Below are 26,487 nucleotides of genomic sequence, written 5' to 3'. Positions count from 1 at the left end.
AAGGCAGGCCAGCTTCAGTAACTTAGACTTAGAGAAGTAAATTTTTTTATTATTATACAGCAACTCTAAATATCTCATAAGACAAAGTCTTACCCTCCGGCGACCCTCTTTCCCCTCTGTTGCCTCAAGAAGAACCAATAAGAAAGAAGACCCCCACCAGGGCTGCCACCACCACCCCACCCCCAACCCCTGCCGTGTCCCATCACTTTGAAAGGGGAGGCAGGTGGCTCAGTCCCTGGGAGCTCCCAGGGATCTAGGTTGACCTCAATGGGAAAAGATGCACCTAATCCTGTAGAGACACGCTGCCCCACGCGGGGGGGGGGGGGGGGGGGGGACAGACCGACCCTCTCAGAGGTGAAGGGGAGGGGAGATGGGGGAAAACTCTTCAAAGATGGGTGGGGGGCAACATTTGGGATGTAAATAAATCAAGTAATTCATGGAAGGAAGGAAGGAAGGAAGGAAGGAAGGAAGGAAGGAAGGAAGGAAGGAAGGAAGGAAGGAAGGAAGGAAGGAAGCAATCAGAGGCAGTAGGATCCCTGGAAGTACAAGGCTAGCCTGACCCACATAACAAGTTCCAGGCCAGCAGGGGCCACATAGTAAGATCTTGTCTCAATAAAACACAACAAGCAAAACTACTTAGGAAAGTTGCTGGACACCTATCTTAGTCAGGGCTATCATTGCTGTGATGAATCACAGTATCCAACAGCAACTTGGGAGGAAAGAGTTTATTACACCTCACATTTCTAGGTGACATCCATCACTGAAGGAGGTCAAGGCAGGAACTCAAACAGGACAACAACCTGTAAGCAGGAGCTGATGCAGAAGCCATGGAGGAGTGCTGCTTACAGACTTGCTCATCATGACTGTTCAGCCTGCTATAGAACTCAGGACCACAGTGGGCTGGGCCCTCCCTCATTAAAAAAGAAAAGAAAGAGGGTTGGGGATTTGGCTCAGTGGTAGAGCGCTTGCCTAGCAAGCACAAGGCCCTGGGTTCAGTCCCCAGCTCCGAAAAAAAAAAGAAAAGAAAAGAAAAGAAAAGAAAAGAAAAGAAAGAAAACTAAGCATAATTTTTTACATGAAGATGATTTTAAAACATGTAGTCCAAGAGTCTAAACACATTCTGTTTACATTTCAAATGCTGTCCCCCCTTCCTGATCCCCTTTTCCAGTCTCCCTTTCACAAACTCCACACCTATACCCCTCCCCTTTGCCTCTAAGAGGGTGCTCACCCACCCACCCACTCCCACCTCACCCCTGTAGCATACCCCTTCTCTGGGGCATCAAGCCTCCCCAGGACCAAGCACCACCACTGATGTCAAATAAGGCAGTCCTACCACATTCGTAGTGGGAGCCATAGACTGGCCCATGTATGCTCTTTGGTTGGTAGTTTAGTGCCTGGGAGCTCTGAGGGCCTGGTTGGTTGATACTGTTGTTCTTCCTACGGCGTCACCATCCCCTTCAGCTCCTTAGTCACTAACAACAAGATGTATTTGGTTGAATAGGAAGACTGCCAAAGGGACACCATTGTCAGGTGATTCTAATCTTGGAAGGACACTTAATGATGCACAACAGCATTCCATAACAGCTTTTGTAACGCGCAGCCATGTGGTGTTCAGGGTCATCTGGCTATGTTAGGGTCGGCAGGGGGGCTAGCAGTGTGTGGTGTTCTCCAGGTCTTTTCTATATGTCATTTATCTTCCATAATATGAAATCATCTATTCTTCATTTCCACTCACACTTTTAAAGGGTCGATGTGGACACAATGAAGCTTGATAATTCATAAATTATATACAGTAAGTTTTACTAGATTGGGAAATAGTAGAAATGGGTAAAAATAAGATGAGAATAAAGGCATTTATGAGTTGGATGGAATGGAAGGAGGTTATGCAATGTTACAGTTTGCAAATAGTTTAAAGAATGGAGAAGGTAGTGGTTGAAGGGATGAGTTTGTGGGAAGTTGGACAGGAGAAAGGGGCTAGATAGGTGGTTTACACAAGGGGTATTTTATAGGGTGAGGATGGATGCCTAAGCAACCACTGGAAAAACTGATACATGGACTTAGTGGGATAGAATAAATGAATATAATGTCATAGAAAATGAAGAAATTGCACCATCTTATCAGTAAGATATAGTTATACTGTTTTAATAAAGGCAAGAATGTTGCCGAAATGCCATGTGAACTAAACCCAAAGCTTGGCTAACTAGACTTCTGACTACACAGACAGACTCCTCCTTCCTACTAAGGTGACTTAAGTCTATGACAGTTTCTCTTTGTGGCAATCTATTTCTTGTCAGCCTTACTTAGACTTCATCTTTTACTGGATAATCAATTTTTCATGTTATCACAATACTGAAGAAATATAAAAGAAAAAGGTAGTTCTTAGTTGAGCACAGCTCTATAGTTTTCAATGTTCTTCTTTATTTACACTGACATTGTCTCTGTTATTTTCCATGATATTAAACAGTCATACTACACTGGAATCTAGACCTTTATATTTTTAATGCTTAATTTTCTCAACATATTCTGCTTTTGATTGTGTCTCCTTCTGTACATAGGTATAGAAGTTGGTCCTCAGCCTCACGGTGTTCTGAGAGCTGATATTTTAGACCAAATGAGAAGAATGCTCAAGCACGCTCTTGATTTTATACAGCGTTTCAATGAAGGTGGGTGGTGGGCTGCAGCTGTCTCCTGTGCTTAAATACAGGGGTGGGGGGTTGTCTGTGCAAAACTCAACCAATGAAAATTGAAATAGTAATAGCATCTAGGTCATATTTGTCATGTTTATGATCTTAGCTAGCTCTTTCTATCTCTGTCTCGTCTGCCCTCCCTTCCATCCCCCACATCTCTCTCACTTTCTCCCTCCAGGCTCTCACTACATAGCCCAGGTGGACTTGAACTCTCAGCGCTCCTGCCTCAGTTTCCTGAAGGTTGGCATTACAAAGGCGCAGCACAGTCAGTTTCTAGATGCATTTTGAAGATTGCCTTTTCACTTCAGCAGCTCCTCAGGCAGTGACAAATAAACACATTCAAGAAGGGCGTCTGTCAAATAAATCTCCCAAATATGGGGCTGGAGAGATGGCTCAGCAGTTAAGAGCACCCGACTGCTCTTCCAGAGGTCCTGAGTTCAATTCCCAGCAACCACATGGTGGTTCATAACCATCTGTAATGGAATCTGATGCCCTCTTCTGGTGTTTCCGAAGACAGTGACTAATATAAATAAAATAAAATCTTAAAAAAAAAAAAAAAAAAAAAAAAGAGGCGAGAGATGGACCTTGTCTCATTTCAAATAAAGTCGTTTCCTTTTCCATTAATTTCTATTTTACACAGCAAAGACAGATGAGGCCCACCCTGCTGTGAGGATCTAGAAGGCTAATGGATACTGGGAAGAGAGAGACATTTTTTCCAGTGGTGTAGCAACTTATAAATTGTCCTTGCTTCTGTAAATTATCCCTCACCATGCTCCTATAATCAACCCTAAGGAAATTTAGTGCATTAGAAGAAAGACTCAAACGTAGAAAGAGCTGCTTGAGACACAGAAAAGGATGAACAGGGAGTGGGAAGAGACAATAGAGAATAGTGGAGGATCAATATGATCAAGTTATATCACATACGCACTTGAAAATAAAAGCCGTCATTGTGTATGGCTAACATTTGCTAGCTAAGAATATAGAAAAGACTAGAAAAAAGTTCAAGTGTCCAATAAACAAGATATTCGGGATCATGGGGAATCCAGGGAGTGCAAATTCAAGTGACAAACTTTTCATTCATTAGATTAAGAAAATACTCTGATTATAGTTGTGATATCAAATTTTGGCTAAGTTATAGAAAAAGAAAATATGCCCATTACTTTCTGCTGAACATGTTATTTGGTAAGGGCCCTTTAGGGGATAATTTCATATTTTTTATTTTTATATTTCTTATATTCTGTTCTACATTCTTTTTAAATTTTACTTATCTATTTTATGGGAGAAATATGTCTATGATGTATGACCATGTGCTAGTGTGTGTGTACCAAGCCATGTGAGGACTTTAAATCCTGCTCTCATATTCTCTGCCTTATTCCTTTAGGACAGGCTCTCTCACTGAACTAGCTAGGCTGGCAGTCACAGACTGGGCAATCTTTCTGGTTCCTTCCTTTCAGTGGTTTCAGGCACACATGGCCACATCTGACTTTTTTCTTGGGTGCTAAGATTCAAGTGAGTCCTCATGCTTGCCTAGCAAGCACTCTTACCCACTGAGCTCTCCACATCCTCAGTAAATCCTTCTTAAAATATTCACACCGCATGACCCAGCAACTCCCTGCCATAAAGAAGCACAACCACATGCACATCCAACGTGTTACATAAGGGCTGGCTAGTACAGCTTTGTCTCCAACAAGAAAACAATGGAAGTGACCCAAATGTTCAACAGCTGTGAAGAATTAAACTAAAATTTAAAATTAAACTAAATTTCAAAAATGTTAATTTTTAAAAAGCAAGCTGTAATTTTTTAACAAGTAAAACGGCTCACTGGGCACCACCACTTACTTGATCTGCAGGCATAAGGACCTAAGCTTGAATCTTTAGCACCACATAAAACACCAAGCATGATTGAACATGCCTGTAACCCCAGCATTGTGGGACAGAAACCAGAGAATCCTGAGATATCATTGGCCACCGGCCAGCCTAGCCAAAACACCAAGCTTCCTGCTCTCTGAGAGAAGCTGCCTCAAAGCAGTAAGATAGGAAGTGACAAAAGGACAGCACTCGACATCCTGCTGTGACTTTCACATGTATGCATATGGGTGCACACAGTCACACACACATGCAACACACACAGGTGCACACACATGCAGACCAAACCATACAATAAACAGACTTTAAAAACAGTAACAGTAAGCTGAGTGTGATAGCGCATGTCTGTAATTGAAAGCAAGGAAGTAGGAAGTAAATGAGTTCAAGACCAACCTGGGCTACACAGTGTAACCCCGCCTTACAATGAATTTATTATCACTTGCCAGAGAGAGACAGAGAGACAGAGAGAGACAGAGAGAGACAGAGAGAGAGAGAGAGAGAGACAGACAGAGAGAGAGAGAGAGAGAGAGAGAGAGAGAGAGAGAGTGTTCATATATGTAGGAAAAGCTCTAGAACAAGCACACTAAGTTGTAACAGTAACTGCTGGGAAGAAGGCTAAGTCAGGCTAACTTTTAGTTATAGTCAGCAAGAAAGATATGTTTATATACTATGTATCTTCTGTACATCTGCTCACTCACTCGATAAGCTGTACTAAGAAGTATAACAATTACTTTAAAATTAAAAAAAACAACTTTTAAAATCTCAAAGATGTCCTGTGCAAATAATTCCATTAGGCTGCATTGAGGAGTGTGTAGTTCTGACGATGTAACTAATATGCAGCTAAAGGCCTAGGCAGGTACTGTCCCTCAGCCTCAGATGTGCACCTCCTGTAGTCAAAAGAGCTTCTGTACTTGGTAGACTTTGACCTTCAGAAAGTTATAAAAACTGAAAATCAGTTCTCAGCACCCTTGTCTAAGGACAGGTCTGAACTGTCTTGTGGAGCTGGTGTTAGGAAGATCAGGACATTTGCACAACAGGACCTCAGATACCAAGTGAGAAACCACAGTATATTAAGAAATTATACATCCAGGTAGAAAGCCACAAACCTGATAGAAGACATGGTACCTTAGTATTATATTGCTGTGAAGAGATGCCTAACCAAGGCAACTCTTATAAAAGAAAGCATTTAATTGGGGCTGACTTACATTCAGAGGTTTAGTCCATTATCATTGTGGTGGGAAGCATGGTAACATGCAACAGACATGATGCTACAGAGGTAGCCGAGAGTTCTACATCTGGACAGGCAGCAAGAAGAGAGAGGTGCTGGGCCTGGCTTGAGCTTTTGAAACCCCAAAGCACACCTCGAACTACATACTTCTTCCAACAAGGCCACACCTCTCAATCCTGTCAAGAAGTGCCACTCTCTAATTACCAGGCAATCATATATATGAACCTATTGGGACTATATTTATTGAAACCACCGCACATGGTTTACAAATCATAGTCTGTGTTTCCTTTAATGTGAATGTGGAGTAGTAGCTCTAGAACACCCCTCTTTACCCCTAAATTATCCACACAGCTTCCCTCTCCTTTAGTCTGACTTGGCCTCATAATTTGTTTTTATAGCCCAGAAGCTTGAAAAAGACTAGCACTCTGAGCGTGCATCCTTACTACTCTTGGAAACCCCTTGTGGCCATTATATGACTCAGTCTGTACTGACCTCCTAGATAAGGAAAGGTTACAGGATGGAAATCTCAAGGTCCCCAGATAAAAGTCACACAGTTCAAGCTGCAGCCTATGAAATTCCAGACATGAGTGTGGGGCTATCCCAGATCACCAAGCAGCCAGAGGACCTGCTAGCTCGCCTTGCATGTGTCAGCCAGACAGTCAGAAATCAGCCAGAATCAGTCTAAACCAGAAAAGCTGCCCACCAACCCACAGAATCACAAGCTCAGTGTAGAGGTAGATCCTTTAAGTTGCTAAGTTCTAGATCAGTTGTTACACAGGAAAAACCAGCTAGAAGTAACAACAGATCTCTCCATATCAATTCCTCTCAAGGAAAGACTACCCTCTAGGCTCCAACCACAGTATACTCTAGATGAACCCCCCGCCCCCGCTATCGGACACAATGTTTGCTTAGAGATTGCATCCTCTCTCTGTGAGTGAGTCTTGCTAATACTTCTCAGCACTGGGTTGTTCAATTTTACATCATCTTCTGAACTCCATTGTTGGGCAGATTCCCTGCATCCAAAGAGCTCCCTCCTCAGGAGTTGTCATATGTGCAGTGTCCTTGATTAAGACAAATAACCAACTATGCTGGAGGCAGCCAGCTCACTGACCATCTTTGAAGACACCCAGTCTCAGGATATCAGAAGGAAGAGCTATGTTCATTCGGGCTTTCATTTGACCGGTAATAAACTCCAGCCTGCAGAAGGCCAATCAGGAGAAGAGAGCCCAGTGGCCCTGACTCATGGTCCTAGCGAACAATGATAGGTGAATCTTCTGTTTCTGCCTCTGTCTATCACAGATTTGTGGAAAGTGTACTGATAGGACTAACCAGTGTTTGACCTCTTGGTGTTTATGAGCCTCCATAACTGGTTTGTAGCACTCTTCACTTTTTGTTGATCTTCCTTAAAGTGTCAGCTTCCTTTTTCTAGAACATTTCTTTTTTAGCTGTGATTAACACATATCACTTCTTTCCATAGGTAAAGAATTTCCCCCCTGTGCTATTGATGTCTATAAAATAATGGAGAAAGTTGATTATCCAAGGAACGAAAGTGGAGACGTGGCTGCTGTTATCCATCCTAATCTGCAGGTAACATTTGTTTCTTTGAAGTACTGTAAATAATAGTATTCTACTGTGGGGTACAACTTGACTGTTCATACAGCATTTTGTACATATTAGCTTGTTAGTATTTAAAGAATCATATCAGTCCACTTTCCATTACTATAATGAAATACCAAATACAAACAAGTATTAAAAGAAAAGCATTATTCTACTCACCATTCTGTAGGTTCCAGTCCAAGAGTGACTGCAGGACAGGACCACAGCTCCCTCCAAATTCCTCAGTGACCTAAAGGTTTCTCACAAGGAACCATTTCCTAAAGACCCACATCTTTTCTCAATAGCACCTCTCTAGGAGCCAAGCTTCTAACACCTATACTGTGAAGGATAATATTCATCCCAAACTGTGGCAGGGAGGGAGACATACCTTATCTCAGTACTCAACACATGTGGCGTGTGTTGGCTCTAGGGGTACATCTGTGAGTCTCATGTGACTGATAGTCTGGAAACACTGAAGTCCAGTGTACTATCTAGATAGTACTGGCCAGATATTGTAACCTCATAATGAGGAGAGAGAAGCATCCAAACAAGACTTCTAGGAGAGAAAATTCCTACCCATGTGCGGGGGTGAGGAAAATTACATACAGGGGCTTCTAATTTTGTTTTGTTTTGCTGTTTTTTGAGATAGGGTCACTGTAGCCCAGGCTGGCTCAAAATCCCAATCCTCCTATCTCAACCTCACAAAGGTGGATTATAGTAGTATGCAACCACACCTCAATCTAACTTTTGATTTTTAAGCACTTATATTCTTAAATTAGAATAGACACTGGGCATGGCATTAGGGTAGAGGCTGATAATCATAACACTTGGGAAGCTAATGCAGCAAGATTACAGATTTGAGGCCAACCTCCTAGGCTATAATGGGAAACCTTATCTCCAAAAGAGAGGAGATGGGAGAGGAGAAGGAAGGAGTGACATGAAAGGAACAGGAAAATCAGAAATGTCCCATAGATGCACAGCTATGTGTGACAGATCTCCTACTAATGATCTTTATAGCTGGCCACATAGTTGACACTTCCCTGAACTTGTTTTTCTGGAACATTCCTCCCACTGTCCCATGACTCTCCTTGGAATCCCAGTGCCACCCTTCACCTGGTTTAATCAGTAGATTAATCAATAGATTAATCAAAGTGAAGGAGCTCTCAGGGGAATTAGAAGTCAAAGGAAAGGCAGGGAAGAAGTAAGGTCCCAACACTAGAACACCCACTCCCAGTGTAGAACCTGAGCCTAGAGGTGAAAGAGACCGAGAAGGCTAGCCAAGCAAGGCTTCTCAACCACGAGGACACATGACTGAGCTTTCTTTTTTCATTGAAAATAGAGTTCTTGCTCATAAAATACCTCCAGACCACAGTTTCTACTCCTCTACTGCTCCCAGCTTCCCCCCTTCTCCCCAAGATTCACTCCCCCTCCATTTTCCTTCAGAAAAGAGTGCCCAAAAATCTCAGATAATCTTACATTATTGGCTTGAGTATTCGTGGTTGAAAACCACTGATCCAATTCAGATCCCTACTTAATGACTCTACTACTCATCAGGAAACCTCATAAAATATCCTGCCCACAAATTCAGACCAATAGAGCATATCCTGCCTATAGCTTCACGGAAGCTGAATAGAAACCAAAGGTAGCCAATGAGCAATGGTTTTAAAAGACAGAGTGTGGTAGAGAGGAAGAAATCCCTGTGATGTAAGCCCAGGAAACAAAGGCCAGCTGACAATGCCACACCAGCCTCAAACATAAGACTGTTCAGGTGTATTCTCATCAGTAACATCCTTCAAAATACAGAAGTGATCCTAGGGAGGCTGAGAAGACTGGCTGAGGACAGTAACCAACTAGAGCAGTGTCAGGTCCCAAAAGTCAGGAAAGATCACTGGAGTTGCTAGACCATAAGAAATGTCTCCAGCCAGGTCTGATGGCACAAGCCTGTAATCCCAGCTATGAGGGAAAACTGAGGCAAGAGAAGCACAATTTAAAAGGCCTTCCTTAGCCACAAGGTAAGATCAGGACCATCCTGAGCAAGTGAGACCTTGTCTCAAAGTAAAAGATAAAAAAATGAAGGCTTGGAGACTAGCTCAGTGATAGAGCTAGCATATATATTACTGTGAAGTCAGTTCTCAATCACCTACACACACACACACACACACACACACACACACACACACACACACACAGAGTTTTCTACAAGAAAGATTGATAGGTTTATTATCTCAGTAAATACTTTTGAATAGCTACTAAGGCTGTTTTCCCTGAGATGGAAGATTCTAGCTTTGTTTCTGAGACAAGGCCAGCAACTCTCACTGGTTCAAGAGCATGTTACCCTCCCAGGTGATTCTGAAGTACGGATAGAGTGGGAAAAAGGTACTGCAGGCAGCTCTTCTCAATTCCAGGCAATTTATTCACATGAAGATTGGTATTCAATGGGTCTCAACAGGGAGTGAAATTCTACTTTTCTAACATACTCTCAGGTGATGCCGATGCTTCTGGGAAAGGTTAGGAATGCAGAGGCCCAGGCTCTGCCTAGGCCTAGAGAACCATCTTAGCCAACTCTCAGATGCTTGGCAAGCACAACAAAGCTAGAGATGTCCTAGGGCTTCTGTGATCAGAAGCATTGACATTAGGAGACTCACATACTTCTCAATGCATTCCTTCTATGTCTCTCTTTAATAAAGAATGTCTTTTTTTAATGGACAATGTTAGTTATCTACAGCCTGACAGAATAAATTAAAAATAGGAGAGGGGCTGGGGATTTAGCTCAGTGGTAGAGCGCTTACCTAGGAAGCGCAAGGCCCTGGGTTCGGTCCCCAGCTCTGAAAAAAAAAACCAAAAAAAAAAAAAAAAATAGGAGAAAAACCCAAACATAATTCATCTATTTTGATGTCTCCTGAGAGGATCAAGACTGGAAACCATTGCACCCTGGAGATCCTGTGTTTGTGTCTCTTGATGGAAAAGTTATTCCACTGGGTGGAGACTGTACCGTGTACCCAGTGTTTGTGAATGAAGCTGCATATTATGAAAAAAAAGAAGCATTTGCAAAGACAACAAAACTAACACTCAACGCAAAAAGCATCCGCTCCACTTTGCACTAAACATCTCTGCAAGCTCACAGTTATGGGATCTTACAGACCTCTAGAAGTCTGTAAACGCTCCAAGACCAGAGTGCCTCATTCTAGTTCTTTTCCTCAGCACCTGGCCCCATGCCTCAAGCAGTAAGCATCCAGGCCAGGTTCTGAAAGGAAAGAATAAATTCATGAATGTCTTTCATATATGTTTGGATGAGCTATGTACAGTAGACAGGCAAGTGTGCTTCTGGTTTCTGTATTATTCTTTATACATTACATTCTGGTAGTTTAACATTGTTAACTTTCACATTTAGAACATAACATTGAAATACATGCTACATGCAATTTAGCATACAGTGAGACAGACTGAATATGTGTTTTCAAGGAATGCATAAGTACTATTCAAAACTAATAGTACAGACTTGCTGTTTTTAAGTGCTGATATGTGAGTTAATAACAGTGTATTATTAAATGTCCATTCCTTAAACGCTAGTGGTGACTGTGATATCTATAGGCAGTTCATATCCTTCTGCATAAGCTGTGAAAGGAAATGGGTACTGGGTGTAAAGGTGCTACATGAATACATCAGGAAACACTCCCTTCAAGAAGCTAGTCATTGTTCTTTAGATGAAAAGTGTGAAAGAAATACACGGTTTGCACTCCCAACTGTCCTTCTAAAAGAACACCATCACCCTAAATCATAATCAACAAGGTGTGCTAGCCTGGTCTTTGGCAGTCAGCACTAGTGGAAATGTGGCCCAAAATGGTGACTCTGGATCACAAACAAATACATGTTTTTAAGGCGTTCTTCCATGACTAAAATGACAAAATTCTTACCCTCTCATGCACCTCCTTAAAATATCCTGTTTCTCTACCCTTCCTGTCCCCACAGGATGCTCATACCCCTTCCCTCCTCTCTAAAGCCACAGCAGTCATGTAAACAGCATTTTTATCCCATAATTTGGACCCCAAAGAACCCACATTTATGGATTCAGTGTATCTGTCAAAAATACTAACATTGATGCTGGACAGTGGCTTAGTTGGTGAAGTGCTCATCATACAAGTACAGGAACCTAACTCAGTCCCTGGCACCCAGGTAAGATACCAGGCACAATGAAGTGCAGCTACAATGCCAATGCAGGGGAGATGAAGACAAGCAGCTTGTGGGGGCCTGCTAGCTAGCCATATAGCCAAATCGGCTAGCTCAAGACTCAGAGACTCTATCAAAACTTAGTGGAGAGTAATTGATGATACTTAGCATGGGCCTCTTATCTCCACAAATGTCCACACAGATATGAGCTCGTACACACAAAAATAATCATAATAATGCATTAACTGGAATAGATACATAGATACAGATGTAGATAGAAGTACTAATAAATGTCAGTGATTCATTGAGTGTCCAGTGTACACACATATACATGCACACTCACATGTACGGGCACACACACACACATTATTCATCCAGACATAATCCCACTAAGCCAATCTCACCCCATATACATCTATTTTGTGCCTTGCCAAAATGAGTAATTGAAATATATTCTTCCTGCTGAATGTCATAGCTAACATGTGACATGTAAATCAGCTTCTACAAGTGTTGCCTACCTCTCACTTATTGTTCTGTTTTTTTCTTATTTTTGGTATCCACTTCCTCTGAGAACACATTTATTCTACCACTCTTTCTTGGCACATTCTGGAATGTAGATACCAACAAAGACAATGTCGTCAAGGTGGGATGAGGGGGTGGGAAGACAAAGGGGCGACTGGTGAGATGCAGATTAAAATGCTTTGTACACACAATGAAAGCTGAGTTGCATTTGGAAAGAGCCAAAGGATAGAGCAAGACCAGTCTGGGAGGGGAACTCTCAGGAGAGCGAAAATAAGCTTGAGTGAAAGCATATGGGAGTAAACATCGAAGGACATTGGGACAGAGAGAAAAGAAAAGATGAGTGTGGAGGTTGTGGGGGAGGAGGGGCAGACCATGAAGGGCCTTTTGTGTTAACCTTGATGGATGACATGAGTATTGGGCACCAGGCACTGAGCTAAGCTTGCATTCATTAGCAGCTTAATCCTAACAGTGGTGCCTCCAGTCAGCATTACTGTGTGTGATCACCCTCCTTTATAAAACGAGGGGCCTGGATGGGTATATAGATTGTTACAGGTTCAGTCAAAATAAAGGTAGCCAAAAGCGATAAAACCACACAGCGGTATGTATAGATTAAAATGATATTACATGGAGCTGGAGAGGTGGCTCTATAGTTAAGAGGATTGGTTATTCCATTAGAGAACCTGGGTTCAGTTTCCAGCACCCACACAGTGCACACAATGATCTGTAATTCCACCTCCAGGTTATCTGATACCCTTTTCTGACCTCTGAGGGCATCAGGCACACATGGTACACAGACATACACATAGCCAAAATACCTGTACCCTGCCCTGCACCCCAAAAAATGTACAGGCTGTTAAGAAGGTAAAGGTGCTTGTAGCCATGACTGACAATCAGAGTTTGATCCCTGGCATCCACAAGGTGGGAGGAAAGAACCCACTTCTGAACATTGTCCTCTGACCTCCACATAAGTGCTGTGGCTTACGCGCGCGCACACACACACACACACACACACACACACACACACACACACACTAAATAAATACATGTAATAATTTTAAAATTCACATTTAATTAAACAGCACCGACTCAGTATATCGTGACCATAGACGAATCACATATAAGTAGAAATTCTGAAGACTATAAAGATTGAATCAGTGTTGGGGATTTAGCTCAGTGGTAGAGCGCGTGCCTAGCAAGCGCAAGGCCCTGGGTTCGGTCCCCAGCTCCGAAAAAAAGAACCAAAAAAAAAAAAAAAGATTGAATCAAGAAAAATTAGACTTGATAGAAACAATCAAATCTGTAAACTGAAACCATTGCAATTTAAAAATGTACATTTTAACTTTTGTAATTGAAATGTGATAGAAGAAGAAAAGTCTGTCTGGTGAGTGCCAGCCTATCTGGAAGGCTTCCCCGAGGAGGAATGGGCTGTTGAAATCCCTTGGACAGACATAGGGAGCCATGGACAGCCCCTGTGCCAGAAAGAGGAGCAAGTGCGCAGAGGCAGAGAGAGAAACTCTGGAGGCTACAATGATAAAGGCCATGGTGATGGGAGGCGCATGTCACAAGCAAGCCATGGTTGCAGGACCAGGGCATGTCTGAAAGGCCTTTGTATATCCCCTCAACAAATAGCCTGAGGGAAAGCGGCTTCTGAGGGGACTCCCAAAGCTTTTTGATATTGCTACATTCCCACCTAGCTTGTCTTCAGCAGGCTTGTCACGACCTGCAGAGAACACTACATCACTTTACATCTTCCGCCTTGAGATGGCACAGAAAGCTGATAGAGTTTTTAACCAGATGGTGATTCCTTAACATGTACCAAGTCAGTGAGAGGTGAACTCACATTCAGGGTGTCACAGTGCTCAGCACTCCTGTGGTGTTTCACAGTTCTTAGCACTTCTGGGGCTGGCGGTGGATTTTACAACCCTTAGCACAAAAAGGAACTCCTGTAGAAGATTCCAATCAGGGCTGCCACACAGGCTTAGTAGGTTTCCCCACGTATAACATGAACATGCTCCATTCCCATATTCACAAAGTAAAGGGCACTGACCAAAATGTTACATCTTATCAAACCAAAACAGAAGACTGACACTGCCTGAATTTGGCCCAGGAAGATAATAGAAATGGAGTCTATGGGAGATTGCTATGTTACAAACTGGAAAAAAATTACTAGAGCCACTGTATCTATTGATAGGCTAATTTAGTTCAATGCAAACATTCCTTTTTACTAAGTAAATCTATTAAGTAGAAAAATTAACTTTCACCATCATGAAATAGCCTAAGAATTCACAAGCAGGGCTGGAGAGATGGCTCAGCAGTTAAGAGCACTGACTCCCCTTCTAGAGGTCCTGAATTCAATTCCCAGCAACCACTTGGTGACTCAAAACCATCTGTAATGGGATCCAATGCCCTCTTCTGGTGTGTCTGAAGACAATGACAATATACTCATATACATAAAATAAATCTTTTTTTAAAAGGGCAATTTCCCAGGAATTTTTAAAAAAAATAATTCCCAAGGGAGTAGTAATACTACTGCGTGGGTGTGGATACAAGGAAAATCATACGTTTGATGATCAAAACTTGAAAGTGTCCCTATTTGATGGTTTCCATCTTCACTGCCAGCTTGGAGACTAAACCAGCCTCAGACATGGAGAGGGAAGTAACAAAGAGTCATAGTGATAGTTTTGAGATGGCTACTGGAAAATAGAACCAGACAACTGATGAATTTTAAAATTTTCTAATGATTTATTTTTATTTTATGTGCACTGATGTTTTGTCTGCATGTATATCTGTGACAGATCCTCTGGAACTGGAGTTACAGACAGGTGTGAGCCACCATGTGGTTGCTGGGAATTGAACCCAGGTTCCCTGGAAGAGCAGTCAGTGCTCTTAACCCCTGAGCCATCTCTCCAGCCCAAGATAAATCTTTTTAAAAATAAAACAAAGCTGCCAAATAGGCAACTAAAATAGGAATCAGGTGTGCATGCACATTGACACACACAGCATGCTCGCCCACCACCCCATCAGGATCCAGGAGAAATGCTTCAGATCCAACATCAATCTTCCTTTTACCCATTCCTGTTACGAAACACTCTAGGATTTCTAATTGGTTTTCATATTCATACAATGCAAAGACAGAAACATGGTCATAACATGACAAAATAAATATTTATTAGAAATCAAAACAGTATTTCTTCAATGAGACCAAAGTAGTCTTACTCTTTATGATTTCTTGAGCATGTAGTTTCACACAAACAACACTAAAAACAAGTCTATAAATTAAGTTATACAAGGATCAGGTACATCCCATGAGAATAAGACAATAACTCTGTGTTTGGAACCAAAATCACAGTAAATATAAAATAACACGTAAATCAATGCAGAAGTCAAATATGACTTACAGACTCTGGTGAGAGCCTGTCTCCCTGTGGCTCACCCAGAGCAAAAGGAAGGAAAGGAACCTCAATAATACTGCACTCTCTTGGCAGATGCCTAAGAGCTCAATGGCTTCACAGTACAACTTTCACTCCTTCCCCCCACACCAGGAAGGAAGTAAGCACCGGTGTTATCCCAGACAGACATGTGACATCATGTCTAGAATACAGAACTCTTCCTGGGGAAATGTTTATCTAAAACAGGGTTTGCAGCTACTGCCTGAGCATGCTCAGTCCCATCCCCAGAAAACCTCTTCCCCCTAAACTACTGGAATGTAAAGCATGGAGTTTTAAGATGTCCTGTTAGGCCCACAGAGTCAGTGGTGTGTGTGTGTGTGTGTGTGTGTGTGTGTGTGTGTGTGTGTGTGTGTGTGTGTGTGTGTGCTATTTTTGTTGTTATTGTGTGGCTTTAGGCACATTTGACCTTTAGACTTGTTATTGGGTTGTACGAACAATGCTAACTTCCAAGACACGAGAGAGAGACAGAGAGAGGGGGTCGGGGAGGAGAGAGAGAAGAGAGAGAACTAGCCCCTCAATGTGGCAACTACAAAAAGACTCAATGATAAAAGCTGCAAAAGGATCCCTGTGGCTCAGAAATCAGAACATCCTAGCATCTCCTACTCTGACATGACTTAGAACAAGTCATGTTCATTCCAGAGCCTGAGTCTCCACATATATAATGAGGGATTTGGTCCTTTTGAATAGGACACCATTTGTTGAGATGCCTTTTCCTTGCTTTGATGAACTTTCTTAGCTTGACATTCTGGGCTTGAAGCCTTCATTGGGGGAGAGGGTCCCACATTTAGATGAATAGCAAGTTTAGAAATTAGTTTGCCAACAAACTCCACCCAGATCCACCAAAAGCAGATCTCCACAACATGTGAGAAGCTGGTTATTTCTATCTGCCCAACGTGACACGCCTTCCATTCAAGTGGGAAATGCAAAGCTATGTGGCTTTATCTCCTGACTTCCAAGGCAGCACGAAGCTGGAACGCCAGCTCCCTAGAACCAGTGGTTGCCCTTTAAACAGGACCTTCTGTTCAGGTAACTCAAGGAGACTCCAGCTATGGAATACTGGCTTGTAGAATGTCTAGGAACCTTAAGATTCACCTAACTGCTTTCTTCAGCTTCTTCCCCAACAAGTGCTCACCCCATTTCTTGAATACTTAAAACTCCCGAAGCAGCTGTCTACTGAACTGAACCAAAATCTCAATCCAGTTTTCTGACTATTTCTGCCCATCCTTCCCATGATGTCCCCCTCAGGTTCTTGCTTTTCCAAAAACACATGCTTTGTCATCTTCCCCTACTTGAGTGTGATCTTTGAGCAATGTAGACTCTAGAAGGTTGAGCAGGTAGTGGCTGCTGCAGACTGGGCAGCCGTCCATGCTGTACCATCCACCATCTCCCCTGACCTGGCCATTCAGGATGAAATGACCAACTTTTCACCTGTCCAGCTAAGCTGGTACTTGGAACCTTCTAGAATGGAGAAACCTGCCAGAGTGAACTGCTTTGTCTGGTCTCTAGACTGATTAGCTCACCAATTGCCAAGTTTACTAAAGTCCCAACTTATGTCCACCCTCTTTAACATTAAAAAAAAATCTTCATAATCATCTATGATTCCATCTCAAACCTTTCCACATGAATCCTATCACTAAATAACAGAAGAGTGCAGGCTGGGGTTGGGAGGAACATTTCAGTTCTAGCCACTGGAGAAATTCTCCAATCTCTACCTCTACACCCCAAACTGACTCTGAAATTTCAAGGAGAAAAAAAAAAAAAACTTAGGCTGAGGATAAGAAGTCAGCCCTAAGTTTGACAGATATCCTTTCCTCAGAAGCCTTCTACTACAGTTTCAGTATTCACAGTTAACAAAAACATACGAAACACTGGCGCGTGCTAGTCATCTCTCAGTTTTAAAACCCTCTCAGCAGATCAGCTGCTATTTTCATCTCAGATAAAGTGAGGCCAGCACTGGATGGGACTGAAAGAAGATGGACACCAAACCTTTTCCCTAGATCACAGCCTGTCTCCCTCAGGCTTTGTGTGCATGAGGAAAATTTTATTGTCCTGACCCTGACCATCCTGAGGCCTAGTATATAATACTTACATTCAGTCCAAAAGCCCAAAATCTATTTCTTAGCTTTTAAAGTTGCCTACTTCATCTGAAGTAATTTTCATTCAAAAGTGAAATGGCTTTTCTGAACTAAAAATAAAAATTTTGTGTCAGTTACACTGTTAAAACATCTCTCTGTTGGAGATAGGTTTAGCCTTGGGTTTCAGTCCAAGGATGGAGTCCAGCTTCCTGCTCGATGGAGACTCAATAAGGGTATTCCCATAGCTCATTCCCTTATTCCCCAGGTAGATCAACTTAGCTCAGATCTTCTAGACATGCTAGGACAGGATCCCCCACAAATCACAGTCGTGGAGGCAAAGGAAGAGCTGGCCCTAACAACAGAACATAGTAGAGAGAAGACTGCTCTCCCCACTCCTCCGACCCCAGCTCCGTCTTCCCCAGCACATGCGTCTTGGAGCCAAGCCAACCTGCAGGTACCTCACCTGGGGCATCAGGAGACTTCCAGACTCAGAACTGCTGGCCATGGATTTCTACTGACCTCTGGAGTCACAAAACCCAAGGAGCCTTCCTTTCAGATCGTGACTGCTGCCCTTCAGCAGCCACCAGCCACTGTGAGGAGTGTTTTGCTTCTAGTCTAGCACTCTGCATAGCACTTCAGCGCCGGGGCTTGGCCTGCAGCATCAGACCACAGTGTTCACATCAGCCTTCAGCCATGCGTCTACACTGATGTTTCTGGAAATTCATCTAATTCATCAAATGCATAGAGGGTGGTTTTGCTATTGCTCCTGGAAGAATCTTGAATTTTGTTTGAATCTGCTGTGGAAAACAGAGTTGAGATTTAGAAGTACATCCTTCTGTGTCCTGTCCCTGCATGTTGGCACATTCTTTTTTCTTTTCTGGTGGGGCTGAGGCTAGAACCCAGAACCTAAGCTGCACCTCATCCCCCTACCATTTAGTTTTTAAAAGCTGTTCTAAATAGTGCTACAGAGTATCAGAGCTGGGAAGGACCTTCCAATTCACAGGTAGGAAAACCAGGCCTCTTGGTCTTGATTCACATGAAGTCACATGGTCCACAAAAGAAGACCCCACAACATCTTAAAGCAACAGTACCTGTCCGTCTTATGGGCCCTGGATCTTCATTGAGGAAAGACACGTGTGTTTTCCATTCAGTCCACTTCACCTCGTTGATCCTGCAAGTGTGACCACTGTACTCACTACTATGCAATCACATCCCAGTAATAGAAACACATTTAGGATGTATTTCTATAGAGCTCCTCTAATGCCACAGATACAGGGATGCTCCAACCTGTTTGCTGATCCTGCCCACCTCAAAGACTACTGCCCCACACCCCTTCCCTCTTTGTTACCTCAGGCACAGCCGGAAGTCCTCATCAGCTACTTTGCACAGCTCTCCCATGCGGAATCTGCTTCTCAGCCATTCTGGTAACATTTTCTCAAACTCCAAGATGGTCCTGGCTCTCTGGGACGATAGAGAAGCCTAAACTGATTTCTCCTAGCCTGCTCTGAGAGCCCTGCTCCAGATGAGGGTACATTCACAGGTACCCCATCTGATAGCTCACTCCAGCCTCATTTGTGCTTAAGGTCTTGAGGTTGTGGAGTAATCATGAGTTCAAACATGAGAAATAAACTCTGGGACTGATAAATTGCTTTAAGCTTAGCATAAATAGTATGTCTGGATATCTGGAGCCTCCTGACTGAAATGTTGGGATTCTGGAACTACAGGTGGAGGAAAGTTCAGAAGTCAAACATTCCCACACTCTCTACCCAGCTTGGGTACCGTGGAAGCTTCCCTGGCAGTGTGTCTAGTCTCTCTGACTGAGCATTATGCACAACCTAGTTAAAAAAGGTTCTGGTAACCGGAAACCCAGAGCTTCTCTCCCTATAGTCATGTGATCTCAATTCTGCCAGCTGAGGGTGGCAAGAGGAGGCTGCAGTCCCCTCTGCTGCAGGCAGCTCTGCAAGCATCTGAAGGGCTGCTCCTCCCCTCTCCTCCCCGCTAAGTCCAACAAGCACTTTCTAAGCAGCACCGTGTCTAGTCAGCTCACAAATCAGATAGGTCATCACCACAGGATCCACACCGTGAGTTGTTCTCAGGACTGAGAAATAAGGCCAGGATGAAACAAAGCAGAAATGTCACTTCCATTGTTCCAGAACCTTACTTCTCTTCAACCCGAGTTACTTCTCAATGTCCACACATCACAGGTGACAATGAACAGAGTGTCCCCAAAAGCCTGCATTTCCCCATATGTGCTGCTATTCTAGACCCTGTTCTCAAAGAGCCTACGTTGAGGCTTAGGCAGAGTCTCGGGATACACCCCAGCCCCACTGCTGCTGCTGGCTATGCGAAACCTTGAGATGAAGTGCTGAGCAAAGTCCCTAGCAAGGCCTCGGCCAGCTCACCTGCAAGCGCCAGATCCGCTCACTCTCTTTGGAGACGTTCTCCACCGTCTCCCCCATCAGGGCGATGAGCATGTTGAGGAGCAGGACAAAGGTGAGGATGACATAGGTGATGAGTAGGAAGAGAAAGAGGATGGGGTAGGTGGAGTTCTGCTGGATGTTCAGGTCGCCCAGGCCTATGGTGAGCTTGAAGAGCTCCAGCACCGCATCGCTGAAGCTGCCGTAGGAGCTGCAGTCCTTTTTGTCCTTGGAGCATTTCTCAATCAGTGAGGCCAGCGCTAGGGGGAGAATGGGTGCTCTTGGGCTCTCTGTTGTCCGGCCACTCAGAGAACTCACATGTTTGCATGTATACACGGCTGCCTTCCTCTCTCTGGCCTCTCGATTCCCATCTCTGCTCCTCCTCATCTCCACTGTCATGTTCCCCAGAAGCCTAATGAGGCTGATTTTCCTGCCTGGCCTGCAGAAAGCCCTTCCAGCCCACTGAAGCCGCATCTTCTCCCCTCCTCTATCAGAAGCCTAGCCCTCACTCATCCACAGCCTTCCAAGGTTGTCGCTTAACCTGTGTTCAACTCTGGCTCCCTGTAGACTAAGGTTCTGGCTGCCTGTACCCCAGGTGGTCTCCCCAGCACTATAAGATCCTGTATCCCCTCTTAATGCTGTGTCTTGAGTTTCCTATGAACACGGCCTGGACTTGTTTTTCTCTTCTATGCAACAACGCTGCTTTGCTGGGTGAGTGAATGCATGGAGGAATGAGTCCACAGGTAGAAGGTCAAATGAATAAGCAAGATGTGTCCTTGAAAAGGATCAGACCGATGACAGCAGCTGTGTCAACAGTCATGAAAAAGGTGTGTGTTGGGGGGGGGGGCTGTTCCACAAAATTGCCCTGGAGAAAAACATGCTAAACATGCCATCTCCCTATAGAGTGGTTAGAAATAAAATCAGATTATCTCATACCCTTTGAATTTTAAAAAGGGCCTCCACATATTTGGTCCCCAATAAACCATAAGTTCCCACAGAGATAAGTGAAGCAAACTGTCAAGAGTGAAAAGATGTATAGGGCCAGAGAAATACAGCTCAGTGTACTAGACTACTCCTAGTTTTTGAAGTCTGCCCATCAAGTTTCTGTGAGCTCTTATTTGCCCATCTGCAGGATGGGGTAAGAACCCTGCTGAGCCTATCAGAGAGATTGTGATGGATCTGACAGTCTGGGGAAAACACGGGTTGGATGGGTGGACTAGAGATGGCCATGAGTCTCTAATCCATGAGATCAGGGGTGATGACTCCAACTTGGTCAAGTTGCTCAAGGAATGTGGCAGGTACTATGTCACCCTGATGAAGCCAGTGTGCTAGATAAGTTGCCTTACAAGCATGGGCAACTGTTAGTTGTGAAGCAATTACCTACTCCAAATCCAAGTAAGAACAGGATGTAAACAAACAAGAACTTGAGAACATCGTGCAAAATGACCTGCAAAGAAAGGGACATGATTCAAGTGTGAGGTGTGCACGCGTGGTTGCTGTGCACCTGTCTCCTGTATCCCGCCATTCTCTCTCCCTCCTCTCCATCCCGTTTGATGGTCCCAGGCTCCTCTGAAGGCCCCATCTCTACAAGGAAGCCTTCTTCCCTGCTTTGTCCCCAAGACCTCTCTTCCCTCCACCTCACCTCCCAGCACACAGTCTCTCTGATTCACCCTGTGTCTTTCTCTATGGAGCCCCACCTCTGGGCCTCCCTGGGGCCAATGACATACCAGAACCAGCACATACCGACTTCTAAGAACTGATAGTTGAATTTGCATGAATGTTATGACCAGACCCACTATAAAGAAACTAAATCAAACATGCAATTATAAGATAAATAAGTTCTGGGGCTCTCATGAAAAATATCAAATTGTGCAGTCGAAGTGTGCCCAAAGTATAGGTCTCCAATTTTCTAACACACATGGTGGCTGTATTAACTACATTGAAATTGGTAATCACTACACAGGATATAGCTATACCCAATCCTACACTTTAGATGTATACAAATTTTCAATTGTAGCTCAATAAAAAAATAAAAATAATCTTTATTGCAAAAAACTCAATCACTAAGTCGAGCATAGTGGAGTAGACTTATAGCCCAAGCACGGTGAAGGCTAAGGCAGGAAGAGCATGGACTTCCAAACCAGCCTGGGCTCTATTTTAAGAACTTGTCTCAAAATAAAATTTTAGTCACATACATTTACAATTAAGTTATATTTAAGGTAATAAAGATTCAACGTTGAGTGTTACGTGGCTATTTTGCTACATTATACAATCATTTATGCTGGAGGAGGGTCATATATCTATTGTAACCAGATAGTGGAAGGACTATGTAAGAATATGCAACTGCACATCTCTTCCCAGATGTGTTAAGTGGCATAATGTCAGCAGCTGCAAATCCACCATGGCAGGAACATTTATGCCATGAAAACCAGCAATGCTACAAATATTTAAATCCTGCCAGCAAAATGTTCCTCGTTATATTGATATCTACATCAAGATTCAAGACAGTGACCCAGAAAATGTTAAGGCAGATTAAACTTTAAAATGTGGGCTGTCTGAAACTCACAACTGGTCAAAGTGCAGAGTAAAAGTATGTGGTGGGGGGGATTCAGCCACAAATGGAAGGTCTGCATTGTATCCCTTCCCTCACAAGGCTTAGTGACCACTGTGGGATCAAGGGCAGAAAGGTTGTAAAAGCCAAAGGTCAGGGAAGATTAGATGGAAACATCGTCTTCTAGAAATGCCAGGGTCAGGCTGGAGAGATGGCTCAGCGGTTAAGAGCACTGACTGTTCTTCCAGAGGTCCTGAGTTCAATTCCCAGCAACCACATGGTGGCTCACAACCATCTATAATGAGATCTGATGCCCTCTTCTGGTGTGTCTGAGGACAGCTACAGTGTACCTATATACATAAAATAAATAAATTTTAGAAATGCCAGGGTCACTGGACCAAGGAACTGCAACTGTTGTCTGTGGAAGACCTGCATGAGATCAAGCCAACCATGAGAGTTGATGGCTTCTTGGGGAAGAAAAGTCAGTTTTTCTTTAAGAATTGGACCTTGGTTAGTTGACCACATTCCAGTGGATGACCCTACACCCATGATCAACACAAATTGGAACCATTAAGTGCTTGCATGAGCATGCATGTATGCATGCATACTTGTGTGTAACTTTATATATTCGTATTATATATTGTGTATATATACATGTATGTATGTACGTGTGTGTGTGTGTGTGTGTGTGTGTGTGTGTGTGTGTGTGTGTGTTTTAAGAAAAGAGAATATGAAGTTAAGAGGGTTGAGTGAGGAAGGAGTGGATCTAGGAGAAGATAGGCTGAGGAGTCCAGTAAATATGATCAAAATACTTTGTATGCATGTGTGAATTTTTCAAAAATTTAATTAAAATATTGTCATTTTAAGGTATAGGCAGTCTTCTGTGAATAGCACAGGAAAGGTTAACAATCCTTCTGGTGTTTGATACCAGTTATCCAGTTCAGTAAAGCAGTTGCTCTCAGCTTGACTGACACCGTCCAGACTGTCTCTCCTTGCTGCTAACAAAGTGAATGGTCAACCGGGCAGAAAGGAGCAGCTCTCATTGGTCAGCTGCAACCACAGGCCAGTGACAGATACGATCCCATTTCAGAAAGCAACAAACTGCTACTCATCTCACCCTTCATATTGTAAGAATGTATGACAACTGTGTGTATGTGTGTACATATGTACATATGCAATGTATACATACACTTATCTGTTACATGCAGGCATGGGCACACACATACAAAGAACAATTGTTAGATATTTTCCAGCACACCACTGCTCACGGGTCAGAACATTTCCCTCACAAAGTGTGTCCCTTACCAATGCCCTACAAGCCCAGTTGTTTTAAAGTCTGACCAAAATGAAATGAAGACTGTTGCATTTCGGAGAGTGCTGGCCTACTGATTACTGCTTCAGATCTTAGTTTCCACATCTGAAGAGTGGACACCCCACCCTCAAATGGTGCTCTGCCTGCACAGTTCCCAGCATACCTTCTGGATCATGACGCTGTACATGCCCATAGACTGGAAGCCTCTCGTGTAGTAGAGCATGTTCGCCCAGCCCAGGGCCATGGCCAGCACGAGGCAGGCAAGGTATTCTTTGTAGGCAAACAAGTACAAGAATACAGACAGTATCACAAGCACAGCTTGGACAAAACTGTTCAGGAGACATAGGAGACAAGGGCCTTACTTAGCAGCAGCAGAAACATTCAAACCCCAAACCTTAACCTCTAAAAAGGTTGCCATGGTAGCCGATGTTGACAAGACATGCAAGGTTTCCTGGCCTCATTCAGCTGGTCTAAATCCTGTGTAGACTGCATCACTAGATACAAGGCCGAGCCAGTGTGGGCTGCCAGCAGACTCTACTACCATCTAGCCCACAAGGACAGATGGCTTGCAAATCACCTATACGGTTACAGTTCCCACATAGATGTGGGAAACACTAGGGTAGATCAGCAGTTCGGTAAAAAGCATGTTTTCAATAAAAATCACAAAAGCTTCCAACATTCATACTCAGAAGCTAATTATAATTTCAAAGTTTTTCAAAGCCTACTCTTTTATCATTTTAAGGTGTGATATATGCTAATTGAAGTAAGGCACTTATAAAATGATAGCTAACATCTCTGTACTTAAAAGAAGTACCCAGAGAGGTCAAAGTCAGAGGACAAGAGCAGAAAAGAGGTTACCAGAGGGGAGACATTTGGGAGTTATGATTTACTCAGTAAAGGGCTTTAGTTTTGCAAGAAGAGTTCCCTGGAGACTGGTGCACAGCCATGTGGACATACTCCACAGCTCTGAGCTGTGCTTGAAAGTGATTAAGATGGTGGTTTGGGGCACTGTAAAGTGCTTCCTGCCAAGCTGACAGGCTGAGTTTGGTTCCTGGAACTCACATAGTAGAAAAAGAGAAGCAACTCCTACAGGGTGTTCTATGACATGTGCCTCCCACCCCTCCTACAAGCACACACACACTTTAAAAATTATTTTGAAGATGGTAGTTTTTGTGTGACATATCATTGTGGAAAAGAAAGCAGGACAATTGCAAGAGCCAAAAAGCAGGACAATTGTGCAGAGGTCACAGAGGCCCGCTGCAGAGCAGTGTTTTCTAAGTGTGATGGGGCCGTCATGTACAGGATCTGCACAAGATCAAGCCAACCAAAGCTCCAGGGAGTAAGGAAGGGACCCACCTACGGCTGGGGAACTACTGGCAGCTGATGACTGCTGGGGGAAGGAGAGTGGTTTCTTTGGTGATGTAGCCCCTGGTGGATTGCCAGCCTGGTCTACACAGTGAGCCCTGAGCCAGCTACATAGTGAAACCCTGTGTCCAAAAAACTAAAACTAGCACAGGGAATTGGGAGGGAGAAGCAGTCAGTAGAGGAGTTTGTGAAGTGTTAGAAAGGTGAGAGTAAAAGTTGGGTCTGATGAAATGTATTACACACATGTATAAAATTTTTTCCAAACAATAAATATAGCATGTAACAAACATACATGATGAAAGCGTCCTCCTAAACAGTGCCCACACTTCCAGTCTTGCAGACATCTAGTTGACAATACTCTTGTGTTTCTAATGTCAGTTTGCACAAGAGAGTCTAGGGCACAGCAAACTTGCTTTTCCCTCAGGTGAAGAACAGGGGCCTGACTAAGGAACCAACTGGGGACTCGGGTGAGAAAGTGCCACTCTACCTTCCTCTACCCTAACAAAGCAGAAGCAGAAGAGTGGGACATCATGCTAAGAGCAGAAGCTGTGTAAACGTATCTCCTCGGGAACCAGCATACTTTCTCAACAGTGGCCTGCATCCTGGCAGGGCAGTGTCTATCTGGCCTGTCCACTTGCTGTGCTGGGGGATGAAGAACTCAGTTTATACCACTAGAGGGCAGGTACATGCTTTATAAAACTCCCAGGTAGGCATTGGAGACGCTCAGCTGCCATACTGCCTCCTGTGAAGAAAGCATGAGGACCTGAGCTCAGTCCCCAGCACCCACATCAAAAATCCACGTGTGGCAATGAATGCCTTCATCCCAGCCCTGAGGAGGCAGGGGTAGGAGGAGCCCTGGGGCTTGCTGACTAACAGTCTAGCCAAGCAGGGAACTCTAGATTCAGTGAAAGACCAGGTCTCATAAAGTAAAGGGCCACAGAGAATGGGGTGGAAAATGAAGAAGATGCCCAACTTCAAATTCTGGCCTACATATATAATACATGCACTGCTGTACATGTGCAGGTACACAACACACACACACACACACACACACACACACACACACACAGAGAGAGAGAGAGAGAAAGAGAGAGAGAGAGAGAGAGAGAGAGAGAGAGAGAGAGAGAGATCAGCCTCCTACATATTCAAAAGAAAAATATTAACAGTGTGCCACCGTTGCAAAACCAGCATTCTTCATCCTCAGCCGTGGCCTCTGACATTACCACAGAGTCAAGCTGAGTCTGCCTCTGCT

At 43.6% G+C, this 26,487-nt stretch overlaps 3 protein-coding genes across 15 annotated transcripts in view; 1 reads left to right on the top strand and 2 right to left on the bottom strand.

The window, feature by feature from the left end:
- Spata22 (spermatogenesis associated 22) overlaps positions 1–4,634 on the bottom strand; it is a 37,012-nt gene extending 32,378 nt beyond the window's left edge. Inside the window, exon 1 of the mRNA XM_087572937.1 lies at positions 4,527–4,634. Within this exon, the coding sequence (XP_087429063.1) occupies positions 4,527–4,614 (88 nt within the window). The 5' untranslated portion in view covers positions 4,615–4,634. The remainder of the gene's footprint in view (positions 1–4,526) is intronic.
- Positions 1–26,487, top strand: part of Aspa (aspartoacylase) — a 48,839-nt gene that overhangs the window by 9,490 nt on the left and 12,862 nt on the right. The window contains exons 4-6 of one of the 7 annotated variants that reach the window (XM_087574581.1): positions 2,556–2,663; positions 7,259–7,368; positions 11,347–12,053. In XM_087574581.1, the coding sequence (XP_087430707.1) occupies positions 2,556–2,663; positions 7,259–7,368; positions 11,347–11,394 (266 nt within the window). In that variant the 3' untranslated portion in view covers positions 11,395–12,053. Of the gene's footprint in view, positions 1–2,555; positions 2,664–2,865; positions 3,258–7,258; positions 7,369–10,283; positions 10,942–11,346; positions 12,054–26,487 lie in introns of those variants that run through there. The other 6 variants (NM_024399.2, XM_087574580.1, XM_087574584.1 and 3 more) reach the window with 6 other exon arrangements.
- The window catches only part of Trpv3 (transient receptor potential cation channel, subfamily V, member 3), a 32,360-nt gene continuing 21,085 nt past the window's right edge, over positions 15,213–26,487 (bottom strand). For 2 of the 7 annotated variants that reach the window (XM_087573669.1, XM_087573672.1), the window contains 6 exons: positions 24,034–24,199; positions 21,388–21,454; positions 19,993–20,267; positions 18,939–19,051; positions 18,682–18,761; positions 15,213–18,387 (listed from right to left, as the gene is read on the bottom strand). In XM_087573669.1, coding sequence (XP_087429795.1) covers positions 18,290–18,387; positions 18,682–18,761; positions 18,939–19,051; positions 19,993–20,267; positions 21,388–21,454; positions 24,034–24,199 — 799 coding nt within the window. In that variant the 3' untranslated portion in view covers positions 15,213–18,289. 7 annotated transcript variants of the gene reach the window in all.

Source organism: Rattus norvegicus, chromosome 10 (assembly GCF_021556685.1).
Source record: "Rattus norvegicus strain SHRSP/BbbUtx chromosome 10, alternate assembly SHRSP_T2T, whole genome shotgun sequence".
Lineage (NCBI taxonomy): Eukaryota > Metazoa > Chordata > Mammalia > Rodentia > Muridae > Rattus > Rattus norvegicus.
The sequence above is the reverse complement of the archived record's forward strand: the minus strand, read 5'-3'. Positions and strand labels throughout refer to the sequence as shown.